The sequence below is a fragment of the Schistocerca nitens genome, chromosome 9, assembly GCF_023898315.1.
Source record: "Schistocerca nitens isolate TAMUIC-IGC-003100 chromosome 9, iqSchNite1.1, whole genome shotgun sequence".
In the NCBI taxonomy this organism is placed as follows: domain Eukaryota; kingdom Metazoa; phylum Arthropoda; class Insecta; order Orthoptera; family Acrididae; genus Schistocerca; species Schistocerca nitens.
The window spans coordinates 24,686,529-24,705,308 of NC_064622.1; the positions used below are offsets into that span (position 1 = coordinate 24,686,529).

An 18,780-nucleotide genomic window follows, 5' to 3' on the forward strand; every position below is an offset into this window, starting at 1 on the left:
CACTGACTGTGAGCAGCATAAACAAAAAATGGTAGCACAAATGATGACAGGTTTCCTTGGCCCACAGAAATGCTGAAAAGCCTGTATTGCAGGGATGGCCAAGAATTTGGGTCTTGAGGAGTGGCTCATGTCCCATAGCTCTATTGCCTGGATGCACACAACCACACTGTCTTGAGTAAGAGCGTGAAGAGGGGGAAATCCTGAACATGCCATATTTAGGTGGTATTGCAGTCGCTCTGCTTATGGCTTGGTTTCATATTTCTCAACAACATAGATCACAAGAAAATGAAAAAAAAACTGTCAGTATTATTTAATTCTGTGATGATCGCAGGTCTCGTGGGCCCCTACCACCACGGCACAGCGCGTCCCCAGGTTGCGGATAGGGGATAAGGCCTTCAGATATGAAGGGTAGCTGCGAATACAAAAAATAAGCAGTCGCGGACAGCCGGTGGGGAGCAGGCGATGGCGTGATGAACCATCCCTCTTTCTTCTTCTCTTACTATCAAATCTATTCATCAAGAATCAGCAACATTAATGAGCATGGGTCCCTTTGAAGTAAAATATTCCGGAGGTAAACAAGATTCCCATTCTGATCTCCGGGCGGAATCTACTTCGAAGAGATTCAGGCCGAAAGGAACTTTCAGGTTGGGAACATGGAATGTTAAAAGTTTGAGCTGGCCAGGAACGTTCCAGACTTTATTAGACGAATTGGATAGATACGATGTAGACATTACAGCTATTCAAGAAACTCTGTTACAGGGGGAGGGTAGCATAAAGAGGGGTAACTATACATTTTTCTATGGAGGTGCGGAAGCTCATAGTTTCAGAACATGTTTTGCAGTACAGAGAAAAGTGCTTCACGCAGTCAGAGATATAAGGTTCATTAGTGACTGACTATCAGTTATAGTGTTGTCCGGCAGGTGGAATAGACTAGTAGTAATTAATGTCCACGCGCCAACTCAGGACACTGAAGAGGTTGTTAAAGATGGCTTTTGTGAAGAACTAGATCAACTGTAGGATAAGTTCTCCTCGTATGATACAAAATTAATCATAGGTGATTTTAATGCGAAGATAGGGAAGGAGGAAGCATTCCGGCCTACAATTGGGAAAGAAAGTTTGCATAACATGTAGAATGATAATGGCACAAGGGTGGTTAATTTTGCTGTTTCAAAAGACATGATTGTTGAGAGCACATATTTCAAAAGGAAGGACATTCATAAAGCAACTTGGGTCTCTCCGGATGGACACACCCGAAACCAAATTGATCATGTTCTTGTAGATCGGAGATGGCACACTAGTATAGAAAATGTTAGGACTTTCAGGGGAGCAGACTGCGATTCTGATCATTTTCTTGTAGTTGCCAAAGTTCACCAACGGCTATCTACAGCAAAATCAAGGTGTCACAATGCAGAACTTGTTAGGTTCAACACTGACAAGCTAAAGGATGAAAACTTTAGAAGAAGGTACATGATAGAAATTTCCAATAGATTTGATGCTCTCAGGACACACAAGGAGCAAGATGAGGATGTAAATAAACAGTGGATCACTGTGAGGAATAATATCAAAGAGGCAGCGAAGGTCACAGTAGGTACAATTAAGAAGAACAGGAGGAAAGTGTGGTTTGATGAGGAATGCAAGAAATTGCTAGTGCTAGAGGAAAGGAGAAAAATGCGATTAGATTTGGATAGAATGGGAGACAGAAAACGAGAAGAGTTCTTGGAACATGAGAAGGGAAGTTGGTCATAGGCTACGGGCAAAGAAGAGGGATTATTTGAGCAATCAAATTAAAAAAAAAAAAAAATGGAAACAAACAGTAAAACAAAAAACATTAGGGAACTTTACCTAGACATAAATGGGTATAGGAAGGGGTTCAAGGCTAGGGCAAATGCATTTCAAGGGGATGCCGGGGAAATACCGACAGACCCCAGTGCTATATTAAGTAAATGGAGGGCGTATTTTGAGCATCTATTAAATGTACACAAGGAAGCAGGAAATGAGCAGGTGTACGAAATACATACAGCAGGACCCCAGATACCTGAGCCAACGTTAAAGGAAGTAAGAGATGCAATCAACAAATTGAAAAACCATAAAGCACCAGGGTCAGATTGCATAACTGCAAAATTAGTTAAAAATGGGGGACAGAAATTGGTGGTAGTAATTCACAAAGTGATAACTAAAGTATGGAACTCAGAGATGATACCTGAATAGTGGCAGTAGTTGATTCTGATCCCAATTTTTAAGAAGGGCAACAAAATGGATTGTAGTAATTATAGGGGGATATTGCTATTACCAGTATGTTCCAAAATTTTCTCGAATATTCTGCTAAGCAGGCTTACACCATATGCAGGTGAAATTGTGGGGGATTACCAAGCTGGCTTTCGGAGGAACAGATGAACTATAGACCAAATATTCACCCTGTGTCAATTTTTGGAAAAGAAATGGGAATACAAGAAACCAGTTCATAATCTTTTCATAGATTTTACAAAAGCATATGATTCAGTATTGCAATCAAAATTGTACAGAATTCTTTTGGAACTTGGAATACCAAAGAAGTATGTTAGACTTATAGAAGCGAGTTTGAAAAACACAAAAGGTAGAGTATCCATGGGGAAATTGGAGTCAGAAGAATTTGTAATAAAGAACGGACTTAAGCAGGGAGATGCCCTGTCTCCGCTACTTTTTAATTTAGTCCTAGAATATATTGTACGAATGGCATCAGATAATTCAGAGGGTGTTAAATGGAAATATTAAGATATTTAGGGTATGCAGATGATCTAAACATCGTTAGCGATAGGAAAAAATCTGTAACAGCAAATGTGAATGCGTTAATCATGGCTAGTGAAGATGTAGGTCTAAGGATAAGTGAGGACAAAACTAAATACCTGGTTACTACTAGAATGCCAACAGCAGTAGATCAGGAAATGTTTGAAAAAGTGAACACAAAATTAAGTATCTAGGCATGGACATCACTTCGAGAAATGAGGTTGAGTCCAAACTGAAGAAGAGATTACGAGTGGGAAATGCATGCTACTTCTCAGTGAATAGATTACTTTCATCACGGATATTGTCTTGGAATTTAAAGATTAGAATATACAAAGCTATTATTCTACCAGTTATGCTGTATGGGTGTGAGACTTGGTCTCTCACTGTGCAAAATGAAAAGCCATTTCGGGTATTTGAAAACAAAATTTTTAGGAAAATTTTCGGAGCAAAAAGGGATGACATTAGTGGAGAGCGGAAAAAACTGCATAACGAAGAGGTTCACGAACTCAAGCCCTGACATAATCAGTATTATTAAATCACATAGGCTGCGATGGGCGGGTCACGTAGCTCGAATGGATGAGAGCAGGGCAGCGCACAGAGTACTGGTAGGGCACTTAGAGGGAAAACATCCTGTGGGGAGACTGAGGCGTAGATGGGAGGACAATGTGAAGACTGATTTGAGGAGCCTAGGTATTGAAGGTGAATGGAAGGAAATAGCCCAAGACAGGGACAGATGGTGAAAATACGTTGCTGCGGTAATGGACTCTCGAGTCCAGTATGACCAGTTAGTGTGTGTGTGTGTGTGTGTGTGTGTGTGTGTGTGTGTATTATTTAATTATTTTTGATGCTCTGAAAAACGATATATAATTTTTATCTCCAACAAACTGTCAGTATATGGAAAGATGCAGACAGTGTCACAGATTTTTGCACTCAGGTTTGAATGTAATCACGGCTTATTTAATTTCATACTCGAAAAACGGTCTTTGTACACATATTTTGATTGAACATTTTACTCCATTTGCAACATGATTATGGAGATGTGGGAACTCATTCCAAGGAAAAAAACATAGACCTCTTGGACAATTTTAATGTAAAAGATTTTGTCTTTTAAATGGGAATTTCATTGCAGATCAGTCATTACCATCTGTACAACACAATGCCACTTTCAACTGAAATGGTAAATGGTCACAAAAACAGATGTAAAATTGTCAGCATTCTCAAAATGTTTACGAAATTATCCTTGTAATTTTTTCAAGACTCCCAATTAATTCTTCAGAGCTAGAATTTTCTTTAACACCTGTGAGCTTAGGGAACTGGACCCTTTTTTTTTTTTTTTTTTTTTTTTGTCAGAATTTGCCCCTTCTACAATGAAATTTTCTTTTCCAATTCATCCCCACCAAATCACAAAGAAATTGTTTCTCATTTTGCATTGTCTTTCTGTGGACATAGTGCAGTGAAGTCCTCTTAAAATGCAAGGCATGTAACTCATTCTGTATGTTCTAATTTCTGTTCTTGCTCTCCTTTTTCATTCATAATTTCAGCAATAGCAGGTTTTAAATTAAAAACTCATTCCAAGCAAGCCCCTTGACTTTAGCAATGTCTTTGGAGTAATATATGAAGTCTCCATTCTCTTTGTTCAATTATATCGAAAACTGTTGCAGTTGGCATAGGAATAAAGCATCCAACTACAGAAAATTTACTATTTGTGCCACCAGTTTCTTCAAGTGCTTCATGCCTGAAAGTTTAGTATGTAAAGAGTTGATTGTTGTATTTTTTGCTCCTTCATTGTCAACTGAATCTTTAAATTCTTTCTGCATGCCGTTGTAATGTTGTTTCATAATAAATTTGCAGTACCCCTCTATCATGCTACTGCATAAAAGATGTTGAGAATTCTCATCCTTCCCTTGTATCATTCACATTCGTGTTTAAAAGCTTGTGATGATAGATCACTAGACTGCCTCGTTTTGTGCAAACAGCCACTGGACCTGTTAATGTCCTTCATACCACGAACAAATAGCGAAGGGTAAACAGTACTGAAACCACAATTCTACCAAACTGAAAAAATGTGCTGACAGAAAAACCCTGCACTGCAGTACCTAATGAAATGTTAGTGTGTTGAGTATGAGAAGGACTGAGCAAAACCAAAGCAGGCCAAGCCTCAGTCCACACATCATGCTTGTGTGTGGTCTGGCACTCCGCGGCTGACCCAGCTGTACTGGCATATGCTTGAAGATACACCAACTGTCCCAAAATTTGAAATATGCTGTGCCATGCACTTCACAGTTGTTTTCAGGGCACGTGTATTGATGTAAAAGTGTTGTACATGCAACAACAATATAGTGGCGTCAGCATTATGCCTGAACTACCAATGGTAACTCATACATAGTTCTTATGCTAAAGTAAACTTTCAGATGACAAATATATTTTTCATGATGTCAGCTGTGCTTCTGTATTATCAAAGTGTTTGACACATGTTAGTCCATTAAATAAACGTTTTGGCCTCTGTGTGTGAGGGTCAGGCCTTGAGGCTCTAGCACACCTGCTACAGGAATAACAAGTACACCAGAATATCTTCAACACAACAACAGAACTTTATTTGTTCATAGAATGTTAAATACAGAGCTCAGTAGGATGAATGCTAAAAACTGGGAATGTGAGAACAGATCAGTTGCACTTAGTGAGATTATTGCTTGCTTGCTTTACTAGGTATGGTGTACAGAGGAACTCACACAAGACTAAAGGTAAAAAACATAAATAACCAACATACAAAAAGTAACAAAACAAAGAATAGAAGCTCTGCACATTTAGAAAGCACGCCGGGAAGTGCGCATGACATCCATATCTTGTGGTGCGATGTGGCACAGAAGCTGCTGGCAAAGGCAGTGAAGTTTTCTGGAACACTTACGGGGCACAGGCGATGGAGGGGGTGGTGGTAGCTCGTGGAACACGTAGGTTGACTTCATTCTGTCTACAGTGACAGTGGTGTGTTTTCCATTGAAGAGAATGTGTGGTCTCCCTTGCTAACAACCTGGTGTGGACCAGTGTAAGGCAGTTGGAGAGCTGATCTGATGCCGTCACCATGTATGTAGTATCACGTGTGAGCCCAAGCTGAGGTCTTTGTGCGTGAACACTGGAGCAGTATGATGTCTGGATGGCTGTGGGAGGCATATCTTCTCTATGTACTTTCTGATATTCACAATGAGTGTAGATGGATCGATCTCTTGCTGTGGGACGGCTTCTACAAAATTTTACCCATATACTAGCTCTGCCGGGGAACCGCCCAGGTGTGGTCTGTGTTGTGAAGCCTGAGGAAGGCGATTGGCAGAGCCTCAGTCCACCTGGCGCCATGGCACATCAGGGTCACTTTTAGGGTGGAATGCCATCATTCCACTATTTCGTTGTTGGCCGGATAGTAGCTGGTCATCTGATGGGCTCATGCCACAAAGTTCTGTCAGTTTTGTGAACAACTCGACTCAAATTGTCTGCTTGTATTTGTTGTGATATGGAGAGGGCACTCAAATCGCAATATCCAGTGCGCTATGAAGGCTTGCGCCAAGGTTTCACCTGAGATATTGTCTATCAGAATTGCTTCAGGCCAGTGAGTGAATCTGTCGACAATGGTGAGCAGGTAATGCTGACTGTCTGAAGGCGATAGTGGTCTGACGACATCAGAATGGACATGTGTAAAGTGCACTGTGACATTGGGGAAATTACCTACTGGTGCTTGAATGCACCTGCTAACCTTGCTGTGTTGGCACTGCAGACAGCACTTCATCCGCTCTCTGTAGAGTGTAGACCTTGTATCTGGGTGGCACAGGTTGTGCAGGGATTTGAACACTTGCTGATGGAAGTTCGGAGGTAGGTATGTATGTTTCTTGAATGTGGACACATCACAATACAATAGTTTGCTGTTGCCAGGAATGCCTAAGAGTTGTAATGATGATCACGTGTCTTATAATAGATATTGGAGCTCTTGATCAGACTTTTGTGATTCTGCAAGTGCCATATAATCTATTGTAGAGATTCTTTTGATGCGAGAGAGGCATTATGCCACAATGTTGTCCATACCTAAGATGTACTTGGACGTCCATCGTGAACGGGGCTACATACAGCAGCTGATTGTGTGGAATCGGGAGCAGTTAAGGTTATTTTGGCAGATAGCGAATGGCAGCACTTGTGATCAGTAAATATTGTGAAGCTATGAGCTTCGACATGAGAGTGGAAGTACTTCACAGCTTCGTACGTCACCAGTAATTTCCTGCCATATGCACTCCATTACTTCAGTAAGGCAATCAGCTTTTTAGAAAAGAATGTTAGTGGCTGCCAGGTCTTGTCAGCACATTGAAGTACACCGCCTATAGATGTCTGACTGGTGTCTACTACTACAGCCAACAGTGCATTTGGTTAAGGATGTGCCAACAATGCTGCGTCCACTATCACTTTTTTAGATTTCTCAAATGCCGCGATCATATTGTCTGTTAAGGTAATTGCTAAGTTGCCTTTAACCTGTGGGCCCACCAGTGAGCTGTCAACAGCTCTTGAACTTCACCTGCATGAGGCAGCTACTGTTGATCAAAGTTCAGCATGCCTAAATAGTGCATTAATTCTTTGTATGTGGCCGACCAGGACAGATGCCAGATAGCCAGTCTTGTCCGGCAATGGTAGCGAGCTTGTGGGAGTAATGCAGTGGCCTAGAAAGTCTTTTTGTGATTGTATGAAGACACACTTGGAAAACTTGGAAAAAATGCTAATGGAGTTCTTCTGGTGGTGGGGAGAAAACTTAAGGCTTTGTCCAGGTATGCGAAGCAAAATGGCAGACCACGCAGCACTGAGTTGATGAACCTCTGCCACATCTGCATCACATTCCAATGCTGAAAGTCTTGAACTTGCTCTCAAATAAGCCAAATGATGCAATAATGGCTGTCTTTGGGATGTCTTTGGCTGCCACCAGCATCTGTATTTAGGCCTTGTTGCAATCTAGTACACTGTATACACAAGCACTACTCAACGCATAGTTGTAGTCATGGAGCAGAGTTACCTGGTACCTGTCAGGAATCATGCAGGCGTTGAAAGCTTTGTAGTTTACGCAAGGCTACCAAGAACTACAATTCATAAGATGAGGTGCAGGGGTGAAGACCAGGGGCTATCAGACGGATGTGTAGTGCCGTCTTTGATCATGTTATTGAACTTGCTTTTGCTATCTTCTCCAGTCCGGTGCTGGTCTTAGAAGTTGGCAGGAGATCGGCAGCCCCTCATTCGTCTTGATGTGAGGGTTAGTGTCGTGTAGGTACCCTTCAGTATGCAGCCCTGCTGCGAGAGCACCTTCTCTCCCTTTGCAGGCTGTGATCTGCTCAGATGGTGCAACACACTACCAGCTGGCTAATCTGTTGCGTCAGCTGATTGTCTTTCACCATTAATACCTCATACTCGGCACACACTACCGTGGTGGCTGTACTCCCGCATTGCGCAGTTGATACCGTAATGGGTGCAAGTGATAATAGCATCCAGTACTTTATCAGTTTTGGCAGAGTGTCGAGCAACATCTCTTGACTGTGTCACAATAAATGCCTTGATAGAGGGAGGCAAGTGACTGCTCCAGATCATACGCAACAGCTGATCATGTACGGTACCTGCTTCGATTTTGCTTCTAAGATGCCACAGGTTCTGTAACAATCTTCGGTTGCCGATATCCTTTTGGATCAGTACTTGTGTAATGTGCTCCTCTTGAGATGCGAAAAGATGGTGGATCAATCCCAACTTCAAGCGGTCATATGCATTCCCTCAACGTGATGCGACAATGATGTCCTGAACTTCTGCTGCATTTTTCTGTTCCTAGTGGCTCACCAGTAATGTGAATTTAGAAGCATCTGCAGTCATACCAGAAAAGAAAAAAAATGGCTCTACCTGGAAAAACCACAAGACCAGGTTGTGCGGCCAGAATGGGGTTAGCCTCGCGGCTATTCTGGACGTGGTTGGGTTCACAGTCTCCGGACTTTCATCCATTGTGTTGTTTACTTGTGTTACATACATGCAGGCAGTTGATCACATCTGGGTCACCAGTCTGGCCACTGTGTATGAAAATCAGGAGTTGAGACTCTACTATGCCTGCTACATGAATAATACGTACACCAAAATATCTTCAACACAACGACGGAACTTTATGTAAATGTAGAATGCTAAATACAGATCTCACAAGGGAGAACACTAAATACTGGGCTCACGAGATTAGGAATTCAATAACAGATCAGTTGCACTTGCCAACATACAAAAAGTAGTAGAACAAGGAATGAAAGCTCTGTGCGTTGGAAAACAAAACACAGCAGTCCTAGCAAAACGTGCAGAGCTACTTGGAGCATGCGCAAAAATTGACACTTGCACTCGTGCACTAAAATTGCACATGTCACACGATGGCTGTGATCACTATGGCTTCATTCATTTTGCTCCTGTTTTATCTTCTGGATGCAGCTAAATGTACAGATTTTCAACAGCTGTAAGTAACAGTGGAATATTGGTGATTTATTCAAACCCACCACTTTCCTGAACTTCCTTTATGAAGAGAAATTTTCATACAGAATTTTATTACAGCCATAGAGAGCACTGGATGTAGCTCTGTTTAAACTGTAGCCCCATCACAAATGAGATAGAAAGTGTTGACCTAAACAGTATACAACCATCCACACGATTAACACAATCTTCCCTTCCCCTTCGCTATGTGGTGTGCAAAGTAGGTGGGCAAGGGAAGAAATTAAATGGAACCTGGGTCAATCAGATTAGGCTGCTTCACCAATGAGTGTTGGATTTTTCTACTACATATGTCAAGCATGCAGCCCCAGACATTTATCATGGATGTGAACTAGTCATCTTTTGGTCAGATATCGTGCTGATGTTGAGAGCCTCTCATCACTAAAGAGAGTAATTTGGAGGATTTGCAGTATGTGGACAGGATTCTCCAAGCTGTTGCCGACCCTGTGATCAACAGTTTGGCGATAGGTTCATCTTTAAACAAAATTGTGCACAAGCACACTGACTTCCATGAGGCAGCAGCAGGTCAAATGGAATGACAAGCAGTATCTGCTGAAACAGGTTGAATCAAACACACTTCCAGCCAGTTGCAACTTGTAGTGGGTCATTGTAGGAACCCTCCTCACATGTTGGATGGAATCAGAGGAACAGGCTTCAGTAGCACTCTCTCAACAACTTTGTGTATACCATGCAAAGGCTAAAGCTGATCATGTTACAGTGCTCGGCATGGAACAACATGGTATTGAATGGCACCCAGCAGTGAATTTTTATTTCAGGCGTGTTCACTTTTTCACAGACTACCTAGTTATTATTATTTTTTTCACAGTAAAGTAATGTTTTTAGTTCATAGTGTTTGGTCTTTCATTGCCCAATTTCCTTAAATTGGAGCCCACATACGTTTCCGGATGTGAAAGTTATGCAAAACCTATTTGAAGTGGTTATGTTAGCAGCTGCTTTGATTGTTGTATTGTGCCCAAACAGAATAAACATGTTTTTAAGGAACACACAGCTCTTGATACTCAGTTGCAGGAAGGACACAAGAATGATGAAAAAACTAGTGTTTTGAAGTGTGAACTTCCTATAATGAGTATGTCAAACACTGCTGTTCTAAGATGGAAATGAGATGAAACATACACAACCAATTTTGTTTACCATTTGCATAGATTTTCATTAATAACATACTGATTTAAAGTTTTTTTAGCCCTTACTAAGTCATGACATTTATATTAACTGCCCTGTTGGTTTCCTCAGTGTGTTTTATTAATGGTGTGCTTTGGAATGTACAGCCAAGTTGTTGTTTCCATTTTTCTGCATAATATTTTGACAACACATCATTTTCAGCTAAAATTAATAACACCTGAGGTAGAGGTTCAGGCTCACAAACAAAAAGGAAAGGCCAAGAATCACTTACCTACCTCACTTTACTGCCATCAACAGAAATTTTTTTGTCTTATTTTTAATGTTGAAGACAAACTAGTTTTCAGAAAGCTGGGTATGTGTAACATTCCATGTGGAAGTCTTATGTGGGGCAGACTATTGTCGACAGTCGACAAACAAATCTGCTGTCACCAAGTACTACTTCGAGTATGAACGTGACATGAAATGAAGTGAGATGAGGTAAGACAAGACTAGCATCATGATTTGAACACCAAGATTCTGTGACAGTGTACTTAGAGTCTTATCAAAATAAAGAAGTCAGAAAAGCTAATAAACTGGTACAGAGTTTCTGTTTAAGCAAGACTTGGGAATTAGCATTCAGTTTACTAAGATCCCACCAGACATCTCATCCCTCAGAGCTCAAAAACACTGAGAGAATGTGGGTTTCATCAAACAGCAGGCTCTGAAAAACAAATGAGCATCAAAGGGTGTTGTGAGTTGAGGAGCCGAACTCTGCTATAAATAGCTTTCAACACCACCACCACTTCAGTCTTGTTGGAGTCCAGGCGACAAGTATACATAACAACGAAGCTCAAAGAACCTGACGGGGATGACTGCATTAGTAGTCAGAACATGCAGAAAAATGGAGAAATGGAGTAAACATTTTTGCCACTCACCTGAAAGCACACAGTCACAAATGCAATACCTAAACTTTTTTTTTTTTTTTTTTTAATCTTTACCTTTATACATTTGAGTGGCCAGACACTGATTTCAACTTTGGTGAGCAGTGGGAGAACTACTTATGCATTTGAAACAAAGTAATGCAATAGATATGAGATTATGAGGAAATTAGTTTGCATTTGTGTCATTAATTCCAATTTCACGCACTGAAATTGTGTCAAACAAATGAGCAGAATGAATGGAGCATAATAGAAACGTGTTCAGTGTCTTCTAATGCATTGTAACTTGTAGGATAACTTACTGCATCTTGTATAATGGTAATGGAATTTCCTGGGTGGAACAGTGCTTAAAATAAGGGAAAGGTGTGGCCCATAGAAACACACAACAGAAAACAGTATTCACATTGGCTTTTGAGCTCTTCCTCTTTTTGTAGCTAAAGTTCACATATTCACACTGGCGGCCACACAGACACCCAAACGAACACTACCGCATCTGCAGTCAGACTGATTATTAATTTTTGATTAATTAATAATCAGTCTTGCTGCAGCTGTGGTAGTGTTCATCTTTGTGTCTGTGCTGTCGTGTGTTTGAATGTCTGTACTTTTGGAAGAAAGAGAACAAGAGCGTTAAAACTAATGTGAATACAATTTTCTGTCATGTGTTTCTATGTGTCACACATCAGTCTTCTATAGGTCAATGGTTGCCTTTCCCTTAATTTACGTGTTACTGCATCTTGTTTATAGTAGTTTGAAATAAATTTGAGCTGTGCCTCTTACTCAGGTGGTGCAATGTGTGTTACCATTTTATTGAAGGCTATGTTACAGTCTACTTCTTCTGTATAGAATACAACTTATTAAATAAAATTTTCTTCTGTCTGAGCAGTAACCAAAATAGAATTTACATCTAGTAAGGGAATGTTGTAAGATTGTGTCAAGAAATTGTAATAATAGGAAAAACGATTTCGGACTGTTTGCATTAAAAACTGGTGTTTTTTGTGAAATAATGATAATACTGTGTACAAATCATTATTAGTAACACACACACACACACAGTTGAGGATGGTATAGTGATACACAAGTAAGAAAGTGAGTGCGTGATGCATTCTGCACAGAGAGAGCTGTGACATCGCTTGTGTTTTCTCTACGTCTTCCCCATGTCTTGCATCATCCAGCTGTTGCTTACACTGGTAATTGGAAATGCTGGGATGAGTGCCATTTTGGTGTACTGTCTATGCCTCTGACCCTCAGTAGTAAAATTAATGTTGTTGTTGTGGTCTTCAGTCCTGAGACTGGTTTGATGCAGCTCTCCATGCTACTCTATCCTGTGCAAGCTTCTTCATCTCCCAGTACCTACTGCAACCTACATCCTTCTGAACCTGCTTAGTGTATTCATCTCTTGGTCTCCCTCTACGATTTTTACCCTCCACGCTGCCCTCCAATGCTAAATTTGTGATCCCTTGATGCCTCAGAACATGTCCTACCAACCGATCCCTTCTTCTAGTCAAGTTGTGCCACAAACTTCTCTTCTCCCCAATCCTATTCAATACCTCCTCATTAGTTACGTGATCTACCCACCTTATCTTCAGCATTCTTCTGTAGCACCACATTTCGAAAGCTTCTATTCTCTTCTTGTCCAAACTAGTTATCGTCCATGTCTCACTTCCATACATGGCTACACTCCATACAAACACTTTCAGAAACGACTTCCTGACACCTAAATCTATACTCGATGTTAATAAATTTCTCTTCTTGAGAAACGCTTTCCTTGCCATTGCCAGTCTACATTTTATATCCTCTCTACTTCGACCATCATCGGTTATTTTACTCCCTAAATAGCAAAACTCCTTTACTACTTTAAGTGTCTCATTTCCTAATCTAATTCCCTCAGCATCACCCGACTTAATTCGACCACATTCCATTATCCTTGTTTTGCTTTTGTTGATGTTCATCTTATATCCTCCTTTCAAGACACTGTCCATTCCGTTCAACTGCTCTTCCAAGTCCTTTGCTGTCTCTGACAGAATTACAATGTCATCGGCGAACCTCAAAGTTTTTACTTCTTCTCCATGAATTTTAATACCTACTCCGAATTTTTCTTTTGTTTCCTTTACTGCTTGCTCAATATACAGATTGAATAACATCGGGGAGAGGCTACAACCCTGTCTCACTCCTTTCCGAACCACTGCTTCCCTTTCATGCCCCTCGACTCTTATAACTGCTATCTGGTTTCTGTACAAATTGTAAATAGCCTTTCGCTCCCTGTATTTTACCCCTGCCACCTTCAGAATTTGAAAGAGAGTATTCCAGTCAACATTGTCAAAAGCTTTCTCTAAGTCTACAAATGCTAGAAACGTAGGTTTGCCTTTTCTTAATCTTTCTTCCAAGATAAGTCGTAAGGTCAGTATTGCCTCACGTGTTCCAACATTTCTACGGAATCCAAACTGATCTTCCCCTAGGTCGGCTTCTACCAGTTTTTCCATTCGTCTGTAAAGAATTCGCGTTAGTATTTTGCAGCTGTGACTTATTAAACTGATAGTTCGGTAATTTTCACATCTGTCAACACCTGCTTTCTTTGGGATTGGAATTATTATATTCTTCTTGAAGTCTGAGGGTATTTCGCCTGTCTCATACATCGTGCTCACCAGATGGTAGAGTTTTGTCATGACTGGCTCTCCCGAGGCTATCAGTAGTTCTAATGGAATGTTGTCTACTCCTGGGGCCTTGTTTCGACTCAGGTCTTTCAGTGCTCTGTCAAACTCTTCACACAGTATCTTATCTCCCATTTCGTCTTCATCTACATCCTCTTCCATTTCCATAATATTGTCCTCAAGTACATCGCCCTTGTATAAACCCTCTATATACTCCTTCCACCTTTCTGCCTTCCCTTCTTTGCTTAGAACTGGGTTGCCATCTGAGCTCTTGATATTCACACAAGTGGTTCTCTTCTCTCCAAAGGTCTCTTTAATTTTCCTGTATGCAGTATCTATCTTACCCCTAGTGAGACAAGCCTCTACATCCTTACATTTGTCCTCTAGCCATCCCTGCTTAGCCATTTTGCACTTCCTGTCGATTTCATTTTTGAGACGTTTGTATTCCTTTTTGCCTGCTTCATTTACTGCATTTTTATATTTTCTCCTTTCATCAATTAAATTCAATATTTCTTCTGTTACCCAAGGATTTCTATTAGCCCTCGTCTTTTTACCTACTTGATCGTCTGCTGCCTTCACCACTTCATCCCTCAGAGCTACCCATTCTTCTTCTTCTGTATTTCTTTCCCCCATTCCTGTAAATTGTTCCCTTATGCTCTCCCTGAAACTCTCTACAACCTCTGGTTCTTTCAGTTTATCCAGGTCCCATCTCCTTAAATTCCCACCTTTTTGCAGTTTCTTCAGTTTCAATCTGCAGTTCATAACCAATAGATTGTGGTCAGAATCCACATCTGCCCCAGGAAATGTCTTACAATTTAAAACCTGGTTCCTAAATCTCTGTCTTACCATTATATAATCTATCTGAAACCTGTCAGTATCTCCAGGCTTCTTCCATATATACAGCCTCCTTTCATGATTCTTGAACCAAGTGTTAGCTATGATTAAGCTATGCTCTGTGCAAAATTCTACAAGGCGGCTTCCTCTTTCATTCCTTCCCCCCAATCCATATTCACCTACTATGTTTCCTTCTCTCCCTTTTCCTACTGATGAATTCCAGTCACCCATGACTATTAAATTTTCGTCTCCCTTCACTACCTGAATAATTTCTTTTATCTCGTCATACATTTCATCTATTTCTTCATCATCTGCAGAGCTAGTTGGCATATAAACTTGTACTACTGTAGTAGGCATGGGCTTTGTGTCTATCTTGGCCACAATAATGCGTTCACTATGCTGTTTGTAGTAGCTAACCCGCACTCCTATTTTTTTATTCATTATTAAACCTACTCCTGCATTACCCCTATTTGATTTTGTATTTATAACCCTGTAATCACCTGACCAAAAGTCTTGTTCCTCCTGCCACCGAACTTCACTAATTCCCACTATATCTAACTTTAACCTATCCATTTCCCTTTTCAAATTTTCTAACCTACCTGCCCGATTAAGTGATCTGACATTCCACGCTCCGATCCGTAGAACGCCAGTTTTCTTTCTCCTGATAATGACGTCCTCTTGAGTAGTCCCCGCCCGGAGATCCGAATGGGGGACTATTTTACCTCCGGAATATTTTACCCAAGAGGACGCCATCATCATTTAATCATACAGTAGAGCTGCATGTCCTCGGGAAAAATTACGGCTGTAGTTTCCCCTTGCTTTCAGCCGTTCGCAGTACCAGCACAGCAAGGCCGTTTTGGTTAATGTTACAAGGCCAGATCAGTCAATCATCCAGACTGTTGCCCCTGCAACTACTGAAAAGGCTGCTGCCCCTCTTCAGGAACCACATGTTTGTCTGGCCTCTCAACAGATACCCCTCCGTTGTGGTTGCACCTACGGTACGGCCATCTGTATCGCTGAGGCACGCAAGCCTCCCCACCAACGGCAAGGTCCATGGTTCATGGAATTAATAAGCACAGAAAACTGTCACTTTTGCTTTTTAATGTAATACTTGTTTTCCCTTAATGACACCCATAATGAACACTACAGTGGCTAAGTATCTTCATCATACCAAAACTAACATGAAAATCCATGCTGAATGTTCTAAACACACAAACCCTGGAATGCACACTACAGACATACACACCAGAATGACACTGTTGGCTGTAGCGTCAAATGGTACTGCAAATTGTCACTGTGCATTGTCCCACCACCTTTCTTCTTATATGTGCACCACTATTGTGCAATAAAGAACATGGGGAGAACCTCTGCAGAGTTTTGAAAATAGGAAAGAGGTCCTCACAAATTAAAGTGAACTGTGCCTTCGTTGTTCACTACAGCATAAAGTTTTAATTTGTCATAGTTTTATTAGCAATTTAGACTACTCTGCTCCATCTGACAGCAGCAAAATTAGTGCCATTTTTAAATTTTTCCACATAACAGACTAATGTACAAAGACTATAATGTAATTGCATTCTTTGAACAAGTCTTTTGTAAGCTTACCTATAATCTGTTTCCAAGCAATGTCAGTGTTGTGTGTACTTTTTATGTATGGTATGTGTTGAAATTTAAAGGAATTGTTGTTGCCAACAGCTACATGGTGAACCAGCTGCATAGTTTGGTTTTCCCAGCTCTGTGTGCACTATACAAGGAAGAAGATGCTGAAATTTACATGCATTTGCAAAAGCTGTCTAACCATGGTGTGACACCTGATCAGCTGGGAGCTCCAGTTGATTTAGCTGTTCCTTTGCCAGCTGCAGTAAGTTGTCGTATACAGGATGTGATTGCAAATGATTCATCAGGTTTTGAATTAATATACTTCACAAAGAATTTTGTAAAAAAAGTAATTGATACATTGTATGGAAAAGTAAATTTTCAGGTTTCATACACATCATTATAAATGTTTTATATACTCTCCTTGATTTACAGGGCAGACATCTGCATTACCTCAAGTTCCGCCCAAACTCGTTTGAACATGCCCATCAGTGTTCACCACTGCAGCAGTGATGTAGTCATGTAGTTCAGTCAATGTTGGTGGCAAAAGTGGTGTGTTAACATTGTCTTTCACATACCCCTAAAGAAAAAAAAAAATCACTAACTGTAAGGTCAAGTAACCTTGGGGCCATCTGAAGATGCCAAATCATCAGGAATGCAGCGTGTAATCTACTGGTGTGGAAGTTCCTCTTTCAGATGACACAGTACTGTATGCCATTGAAGCAGAGCTCCATCTTATTGGAGTCTGAATTTTTTAATATCAGCTATCACTGTAGGAAACAACCAGTCTTTCAGTATGTTAGGTACATGGTTCCCATCAAAGTTTTTCGAGAAAAAATATTAGGGTCCGTACTCTTCGCTCCTTGAAACAGCACAGATGGCAGTCACCTTTGAAGAATGTGTTTCAGTATCCTCTGTACATCACGGTTTTCTGTGACTTTCATGCTAAAGCTGTGAAGATTCACTTGACTGTTTATGTGGAATGTCACCTCATCACTGAACATGCGTTGGGAGAAATTTGTTATCTCCAATTGCTTCCTGGGAAAGTTCACAAAATTTGCGTCTGTTGGTGCAGTCATTTGTCTGTAAACATTGCAACAGCTGTATGTGATACAGTTTCTGATGTAATTGTTCATGCAGAATCTTCCACAGGCGGGCTGAGGAATGCCCAGTTTGTGACTTACATGACATGTGGATTTCTTTGGTTTACAAAGAAACTCCTATTGAACACTCTCCACAACTTAAATTGCAGCACTTGGTCATCCAGAGTTTTTCCTTTTACAGGGACACTCTGTCTCCATGAACTGTTGATACCACCGCAGAATACATTGGCGTATTAAAGGCTGTACACTGTACTGTCTTCAGAAAGCATGCTGCGTGGAAGTGATGGATTATCTTCTCATACTGCAGCACAAAAAATTCTTCATGTTTATGCGTCACCATTTTGTAGATTGCTGTCTCTCTGCCAACCAAGAATATCACAATGAAACCACAGTGATGTAAACACAACTTCAAAATATACTGTTTCCATTGATTATTAGTGCAAACAGGTTGTACTGGTTGTTACCTATCTCGTTTCTTGATAACTGAATGATTGTGGAATCTTACACGGTATATTGTGGTAGGACCACATTCGCACCACGTCTTTGTAATTGAGAATAATACGAGTAGTTCCAGCACAATTTCAGCAAGACTTATTTATTAGTAGCTGCTGAAAGATTACACACTGCAGATCTCGTTTGTCTATGGGTTTTCGAAGTTTTGTCTGCAAAAATAATTACTCCAACAAGCATGGCCTGGGTTTTCTTCTTGTTTGAAATAAACACTACTGGATCCGAAATACTTTCGGCTAAAATTATATTTATTCATACTTTTTGTTTAGTAACTACAACATTTTCACTATGAACATTGATACTCTAAATGCATTATACTGTAATGGTCACATAAGCACGTCCATCTCCCTCCAATACCGACAAAGAAGTGGCGGGCAAGCCAAAATGTGCCCGGAAGTTGCAGACATTCCTGCATTCCAGATTCTTTGGTCTACTGACCTTAATAAACTCCAAAGATACATATAAATAAATACATATAAATATACAACATTTAACATCTCAAACGAATCCATTATTTACCATAAAAGAAAATATTCATAATTAAGTAAATTAAATACACTTTCTGGCAACATAATGAAGTTACCTTAGCTCTTTACTGTGGGCATCGTACTTTTCACATGAGATAAACTTTATCTCCGACAGTTAATTACATTACAAGGTGCACTCGTTATATATCTGAAGCTATAAGACATCAAAACCCAATGAATCATTTGATATTACTCTGTATATTTGAAGAAACTTCTTTTATTA

General features: G+C 40.4%; 1 protein-coding gene across 2 annotated transcripts in view; it reads left to right on the forward strand.

The window, feature by feature from the left end:
- Positions 1–18,780, forward strand: part of LOC126204401 (ankyrin repeat domain-containing protein 27-like) — a 113,713-nt gene that overhangs the window by 24,890 nt on the left and 70,043 nt on the right. For both annotated transcript variants that reach the window (XM_049938778.1, XM_049938779.1), the window contains exon 7: positions 16,517–16,682. In XM_049938778.1, coding sequence (XP_049794735.1) covers positions 16,517–16,682 — 166 coding nt within the window. The remainder of the gene's footprint in view (positions 1–16,516; positions 16,683–18,780) is intronic.